Source organism: Acyrthosiphon pisum, chromosome X (genome assembly GCF_005508785.2).
Source record: "Acyrthosiphon pisum isolate AL4f chromosome X, pea_aphid_22Mar2018_4r6ur, whole genome shotgun sequence".
Lineage (NCBI taxonomy): Eukaryota > Metazoa > Arthropoda > Insecta > Hemiptera > Aphididae > Acyrthosiphon > Acyrthosiphon pisum.
This window is the reverse complement of record NC_042493.1, coordinates 99,005,040-99,014,064: the sequence shown is the minus strand read 5'-3', so window position 1 is coordinate 99,014,064 and position 9,025 is coordinate 99,005,040. Positions and strand designations below refer to the sequence as shown.

General features: G+C 27.3%; 1 protein-coding gene across 1 annotated transcript; it reads right to left on the bottom strand.

The window, feature by feature from the left end:
• Nucleotides 1-1,392: 1,392 nt before the first annotated feature.
• Nucleotides 1,393-2,209, bottom strand: LOC107883222. The gene is made up of 3 exons (XM_016802851.1): nucleotides 2,120-2,209; nucleotides 1,834-1,986; nucleotides 1,393-1,575 (listed from the first exon to the last, which is right to left on the bottom strand). Exons 1-3 carry the CDS (start codon nucleotides 2,207-2,209, stop codon nucleotides 1,393-1,395), a joined length of 426 nt encoding a protein of 141 aa, XP_016658340.1.
• Nucleotides 2,210-9,025: the final 6,816 nt, after the last annotated feature.

The window sequence follows — 9,025 nt, the reverse complement described above, 5'->3', positions numbered from 1 at the left end:
TTTTATTTATAAGCATTTAAAGTTCAAATTTATTCGAAATATGTCAAAATTGCGAAAATTTGCAAGTAATTTAGTGGTTGAAAAATCGTAAAAATTTTTTCTTTTATAACTAAGTTTTTAAAATTTGGTACAAGGTTCTCCATAAGTTTTTCTTTAAAAATAATATATCCTAGACTGACAAATCATCTCCGTTCAGAATCGTTTTTCGTATACAATGATATAATATCATTGGATTCAAATTTAATTCCATCCATTACAGTAACCCACTTGTAACCTACTGTACAGCAGAGCGACATCCATGACTTACCCGCCTTTTTTTATTGATAAAAACCGCGAAATTATACTAATTTTTTTAATTTTTATACAGATTCTCAAACAAAGTTTATGGTTTATAAATAATGTAATTATTTTTATTTATATCATTATTATTATTATGTTCCTAGTGCCCAACTAAAATATACCAAAATTTAAAACCATTTAAAAAATAATTGTATCTTTTTTTTATCTAGATAAAAAAGGATTTATCTTTATCTTTACCTAGATAAATATAGGTGTGAGTTATCTTTTATATCTATCTAGATACATCTGAGTTGCATTATCTTTATCTTTATCTTGATAAAAAAATACTTATCTAAATCTAATCCGAACACTGGTTTTGAATACTATTTGGAATTTTGACCTTCCGAATGCGCCAACTAGATTCACTTTCCCATCGAGCAAGATACTGTTGAAGAAAATCTAAGCAGTTTTCCTGCCCCAAACAGTGGTGACAGACACAAAAAAAAAATATCAACACACATCATTATCTTATCAATACATTTATCCCTTCGTTTTTGAATATATAATATCAAAAAAAGGAAACAATCAATGAATGTAGAAAAACGTTTATGCAAGTATATTATAACTCATTATTTATACAATTTTTTTAACAGAAAATTAAAATGCAAATTTATCACCGATATGATTTTATTTTTATTTTGGATTTCCTATATTATGTTTAATAGTGGGTACCTTTACTTACTATTAAATAATAAAATTAATTAACTATTAAAGCGTAAATGTTAATATATGTATCTACACAGTTTTAAATATAATTATGTAGGTTCAAAATATTATAAATGTATAACTATATAATAATATCAAGGTTATTTGATAAGATCAGTATAATAATTATATTATACTGAATTTTGATTTTAGAACAAACCTATGTATTATATAATACTATCATATATTGATGTAGGTTTTTATGAACATTTTATAGTTTCTCGTATTAAATTCTTATCAAATAAATACCTTGATATTATTATATAGTTATAAATTTATAATATTTAATGAATATTTTATATTTAATTTTTATATATTATACTAAATTGATATTGATATATTTTTTCTTTATATAATACATACCGCGGGAATAGGACAATTATGATTGTGCATTCCTATGGTTTCCATCAGTGGTTTCCAGAATTTTCCCGCCCACATTTTCAATGACGAGCAAGCTTTAGGTGTCTTAAAAATATGAGCATTATCCCTCCAACCACCAACAGAATCTTTTACCGCCAAATTGATCTCAACCTATAAAGAAATCAATTTTAATATTTTTTGCTAAAATCAGATAGACCAGCATATTATTATACGATAAAATTTAACAACTACTTAAGAAATTAATGTATTTGGTAAGTACTTTTGGTGAATTAGGTAGGTATCTGAAAACACATATTTGCAATTTGTTCAACAATAAATCTATATTATACCATAGATAGTTTAATAATTATAACAACCACACTTACTTCAAGAGAAAATATACAATTTAATAACAATAACTATACTTACATTAAAAGAATCATCAAGTGGTTCAATTAAGGTTGTGTTTCCTTTAATTTCTGTGGTGTTGACGGACGTTTTGCTTAGGTGATAATTAAATTTTAATTCGTCAGTCGATAATTCACAACGTATCAATGCTAAGATATTTATTTTGTATTCACCCTGAAGAAAATTATAAAATCGTTTTAAGCTGTATCATATTATACGTGGTATATTGTATATAGAATTAGAGGAAATTTTTTTGGTACAATGTGATAGTTGCTTTATTGACAGATATACCAAATTAGGAACTTACAACCGGTAATTGTGGTAAAAACAAAGGTTTACTTGGTGTATCCGAAATAACAATAGTTACAAAAACAAGAAGATAAAATAAACACTTCATTTTTGGTCTAAAATATTACACCCAAATACGCATCAATGCAGTTTGTTGTTCTACTATTATTCAGAGTCAAATTATTAAAGGTCCGATGGTTGTACTTTTAATAATCGCATACATTTAATTATTATTTATTGACCTTGTTTTTAGTATTGATGCTGTAGATACTATTTAGATAATAATATATTACCCGTTACAGCAACCTAATTAATTTTGATATGGAATTAATTGTTGTGTACATATTGTTCATGAAAATTAGAGTTCTGTTTCGCCAGCACTGATATCAAACGTTGACAATAACATGTATTTTTTTTTGTTTAATTTTGTATAATATATATATCATATATATTATATTCTATATACTATATAAACTCAAGTCTGGACATTAACGAGTTAATAACTTAGAAGTTAAGTTAAAGTTAAGTTAGTTTTAACTTATAAATTTAACTTACTAGTTCAGTGTCTTAACTATAACTTAACTTTAACTTAACTCATTTGCCTCTACATTGATTTAAAATCAACTCATATTTTTCTTTATTTTTCCAATTAAGTTCATTTTGAATATTCCTATTATACAGAAAAATATTTTGTATATTACGGATTTTCGGTTTATAATAATTATTATAAATTTGCAGAATACATAAAATATTATCAGAAAAAAAATAAGATTTATAATGAACTTCGTATAAATGTTTAAAGATAAAAACTAATATATTGTATTAATAAGTTACTTATAATTAATATTAATATAAGGGTAACATAAGTCAATGTATGAAGACATTGATGCCATGAATTATAATATTCATAAATCACAATTCCTATTCATTACTCATTAGTTTTTAATTATTTTTTTATTAGTACAATAATGAATAATGATTATCATAGATAATATATATGTATTAAATAATACCTCATAAATTAATTTTTTTTTTATTCTCAACTTAACTTATTAATTGATGTCAAGTGTTAACTTAAACTGGTGCATTAAAAATGCCTATTAACTTAACTTTTAATTTAATCGAAAAAAAATACTTAACTTAACTTAACTGAGTCAGGACAGATTAGGGCCAAATTTTCATTTTACTTTAAATATAGTGGTAGAATAATACGTTTGATAAACAACCACTATAATTGTTCATAATTCAAATGCATAATTAAGCGTCTACAATTATAATTTTGGAGACGGAATGGCCGAGTGGACTAAGGAGTCGGTTGCGACGCGCACCGATGCTGGTTCGATCCCGGCTATGAGCAGCATTTTTTTTCGGGTAGTCACGGTGTCCGGAGAGAAAGGCCGCCATCCCCCACCTGTGCATGGCAGATACCTACGGGTGCCCACTTAAAAATTCTGCCAAACACAAACCCTCGCGTATAAAAGCTCACCGTTCGAAACTCTACCACCACCACAATACTACCCTACAAACAGATAATGACCAAAGATGATGCCGGGTTTAAGGAACAATAAAAAAAAAAATTAGAAAACACGCATTCGAATAATAGGTCAACAATTAAATCATACCTAATAATTAACGTTTCCTACAAGTATATAATATCTATTATCTATTTTCAATATGTTATTGCATGTTAAAGTTATCACTTATCTGCAACAGCAATAGTGAAATCCAGGTCAATAAATAATAATGATATACGTAGGTATACAAATTATTATTAAATTTAAAATTTAAAATAACAAAAATTATCTACCTTATTGCTGGACCAAAAATCATAGGATTGCAATTTACAACATGGTAGTATATGGCTGTTCAACTCCTTCTGTAGATTAAACATTAAACTACAATACAATTATCATACTTTAAAATATGTTTAAAAAAGTTTAATCCTTTATATACTAGTAGTAGAAATGCGGAAATTTCCTGTCTTCCAAAGATAATAAATAGCTTAGTAATCCTTTTTATCTATTTTTAAAAAGTATAACCACCAGCATACCTGTAGTAGTGTAGTCGGCGTCTTACAAATATCCAACATACACAAATTGTACGTTCACAATAACACATTTTACTCTGTGATTTTAATAATTAAAGTGAGTTTACCTCTTGTAAAATTTAAAGGTAAACTTATTATTTAGTGATTATCTATGCTTTTATTGGTATTTTTATTAAGAAGCAAGTTATTACCATTTTTAAACCGTTAACTGTTTGCACATTTTAAAATCATCTAACTTAGGTATTTACTTAAAAATACAGCGTGTAAGATAATAATAGACATAATATCATGTAAATTTATAATAACACTACTTAAGAGGACGCCCACATGGGCATTTGTTGTCTTCATCTATTACTCTGTATTTTACTTTTTTTTTTGTACAATTTTTTAGTAGCAAAATACAATAATGTACTTTCACCCCATGAAACACGAGAAAAAAACGGTATTTGCGATGTGCCTGATGGAGAAACATGAAAATGACATGAAACCCATATTTTAAGTTATCGTTGGATGGTGGAATATGTGTTGAGGCTGGATAACACGACAATATTTAACAGCCGTTACAGTTAATAATTTTTGATATCGCGAAAAACATTAATAGTCCGTCCTGGTTCATAGCCCACCGATCTGACCCACACTCTCACACATATACGCCCACTCCTACCATTTCGTTATTATGTATATTGTTTATTTTTGTGTTATAATAATGTCTTAAGAGTTATATAATATAATATATAGATTACGTATCGACACGATATCGGCCACCACCAGATGGCTGGTCCACGGAATAACACGGCTGCCCAAATTATTTAGTTCTGTTCGCACACTTGAAGGCGCACGACCGTTAAGCGTCGAAATTTTTATTATTGTATTATAAAGGCACAGATTGCCATTTTTATCATATAAAAGCACAAATTGCAATTGTACGTGGGCGCGAATCGCCAATATTTAATATTTATAATAGTTATGCTATTGTCAGGTGCAACGTAAGGCAACCATTAATAAACAAAAAAAAAGTTTCAATTTCCACCGTGAATCTTAAGACACCTTTTTGACCACCTCTTTAAAATATGAATATCAGAAAATCCTTTCTTATTGTACATCTAGATCATTAGAGGCACCACTATTCCAAATATCAAGTTCATACACTTATTTGTGATACAATACTAGAATATGTGATTTATATACTTTTGTTGTATTATATTATTCAATTATTTATATAGATTAAACAATTAAATGTAATATGCATATTTAGATTCTGAACTAATGTACTGCTTTTCAATGATGCATGTTTTTTTTCACATACATTAATGAAATCGTATAGTGAAACTATAGTACTTAATCTAACGTGTAGGTCTATACCAAAAATTTTGTGTCAATTAGTTATTTTAAGATGCATAAATTATAATATCAGTACGTATTACTTATGTACCAATTACAAGTACTAACTTTCATGAATAGTAACCATACCTGCATATAAATTAACATAATTTCCAACAAAAATGTAAAAAAATATTAATGGTTACAGCAACAATAGTGAAATCAAGGTCAATGAATAATAATGATATACATAGTTAGGTACACATTATAACATTTAAAATTAAAATAAAGAAAGATTATCTACCATATTGTTGGAACAAAATCATACGATTGCTCTGAACAACAATAGAACCACAAACTCCATTGATGTTTATACGATATGGTTATAACTTAGAACTTATAACATAGTAGTAGACCAAAGATTCTGAGCGAAGGTTTTCAGTCAGCCAACGATGTTAGTATATAGTATATTGTCTATATTTCTAAGTATATTTGATGATATTATCGTGAATAAAGTAATTTATATATAAACTATTTACGTGGAACCTTCTTTTAAATTTTCAATCTTTGGATATTAAAGTTAATGATTTTATACATTTTTAACGAAAAAATAATATATACATTTTGTCAAAATTTGAACTTTAAATGCTTATACAAATTGTGCTTATATATTTTTAATATTTTTTAAACTTTTTAAACTTAATAATATAAAAGAAAAGAAAAGAAGGTTAGGCCTGGTGTACATTAGATGTTGTGTGGGTCATGTCACATGACACATACTCATGTGGTATGGATCACATGCATAATATAGCACCATTGTACATGAAAGACAGTATAAAAGCATCTATCAGATACTAAGTAGTACGCATAATTTAATATATTATTGATACTAAAATAATTTATTTTACTATGGTCTTGTGTTAAAAACAGTTTGTGAAAATCTGTGGAAATAACTCGAACATGGATGTCACTCTGCTGTACAATAGGTTAAAACTGAATGAAGTTAAAACTTATCACTGATGACAGACACAAAAAAAAAAATTAAAATTAAAAAATTAAAAAAAAAACACATTATTGTAAATTCAAAACATTTATCGCTCCGCTCAGAATCTAAAACTGTGTTTTTATATTTTTGAGACTTTTTGATTACAAAATAACCTACTTGAACATTGTTTTAAATTTTCAATGCTTAGCTATAAAAGTTTAACATTTAAATATTTTTAACTACAAAATAATTTTTAAATTTAAATTTGAAAAATTATGTCAAAAATCGAACTTTAAACGCTTATAAAAAAAAATTCTGCCAATGTATTTTTAATATTTTCAACTATTATTGAAATAATAATATCAAGAATCTTGTATTACCCCCCAAAAAAAAATGTATTGGCAATTTTAGAAAAAAAACTAAAAAAATTGAAAACTCTTAATGTCCGTAAACAGCTCAAAAAGGTTCAAAATATTTTCAACAATTTTTATGGTGTATAGAAAATGAAAATATAAATATTCAGTGAAATTTTCATGTAGTTACAGTTAATCGTTTTTGAATTACATAAGAAAATAACAAAATCGGTAAATGAGAAATCAAATGAATAAATGAATATGAATATGAACTTCAAACGCTGATAAAAATTTAATTTGATCTGCTTGTACCTAGACATTTTTTTTTTTTTTTAATAAATGTAGACAAACTAAGAGGAATGTTACATATATTTTCAAATCTTAGATTTAAAAAGAATAAATTCTTACTCAATATAATTAGCTAATTTTCGTAATTTTTCCATATTTTATCAATATTTGAATTTTAAATGCTTATAGAAAAAAATGTGACTGATACTGTAGGAGTCCACTAGGAGCTTTGTATTACATTTTAGATTCTGAGCGGAGAGTTTAATGTATTAATTTTGCAATGATGCGTTTAATTTTTACTTTTTTTTTTTTAACACTTGCCTTCTTTTACTGGCGGTATTTAACATTTTGATACCGGTATCCGGTATTTGTTTACTACCGGTATCTACGCTACACTTGAGACGGTATGGCGTTTAAATTTAAAAACAATAAGTTATAGTATTAACTATAGTATTAATGTTCACGTATCATTAATTAGACTGTCTATAGATAGGTTAGGTTATCTTAAGCATATTAAAAAAATCAAATATTTTTAGTCTTTATACTTTTTTTTTTACACTTACCTAACCTATACTTGTTTTTTGTGATACAGTGCTAAAATGATAGTTATATACTTTTGTTACATTATATTTTTATTATGTTATTTGTGCATTCATTTAGTGTACATTAGTGATGATCAAAATTGGTTTTGGTCTTGCGGTCTCGCAAGACTCTTGCTGCAAGACCAAGACCAAGATTAGGCTTGCAAAAACAAGACCAAACCAATACCGAAGCTGCAAGACCAAGACCAAAACAAGACCATCACTGCAAGACTCTTGCAGTCTTGCAATTTTTTTTTTCCCCCGAAAACACATTAGTGTACCTATCTAGATTCCATTAACTAATAATTTATAACGAAATCGTGATGATGCCAATGTCGTTTGTCGTCTCTTATGACGATTATTATTACGGATTTCATTAGATAACGGCGTGTTCAGGCGGTCGTTGTCAATTTTTTATCCATACGATACGGTCCTTTTAATTCAGCTGTGTTAGTCTATTACACAAAACAAGACCGTAAGCGTAACCATTGGCTGTGCACCATGTCCATGATAAAATGTGTTTTTTCGTTTCGTGTAGAAATCATTCCGTAAGCCCAATGTCGTATTTCGTCGAACATAAAATGTAAAATATGAAATGTTTATCAAATGCACTCACAAAACAAATGGCTCACAGAATACATTCGACCGCGTACAGCAGCTGCTGTCGTCGACATTTAAAATGCATTATTTAGTTATTTATATAATTTATATATATATAACTATATAGTTTACTGTATAATATTTACTGTATATTAACTATATCATTTTTATTAACTAAAGGAGAATTTCTATTTTCCTTGGCTTCTTGGCCATCTCATCTAACACTTCATCTGGTTTAGGAATTAGGAATGGGTAATGTAGTACAAATCACAATGTTATATTATATACATAATACAGGTAACATATTATTCAAAATTAACATTTTATAAAATGTAAATTAAGATTTCAGAGATGTTACAATTACCTATAACCTAAAGTACTATTTCAAGTTTTCTTGGCTTTTTGGACATTTCATCTAAGACTTCATCTGGTGTAACATTGATATCTTTATGTACTGCCAACAACGTTAATCCATTCAAATGATCGTAAAATAAAATGTTAGTATTTTTTGAATGTTAGTTGGACATTAGTTTAAGTAATTAAGTTTAAGAGTGTTATACTTCAAGCATAAAGTTTCTAGTGCATGTCTTAACCCTCTTAACCGTTGAAAACATTCTTTCTGGGGTGGATGTTGAAACAGGCAGTACACATACTATTTTTAATAGCTTATTCAAATTCGTAAAAATAGAGGAACTGCAAATTTTAAGAGCATCCAGGCCAGTTTTAATTACTTCATTATTTTCCAATAACT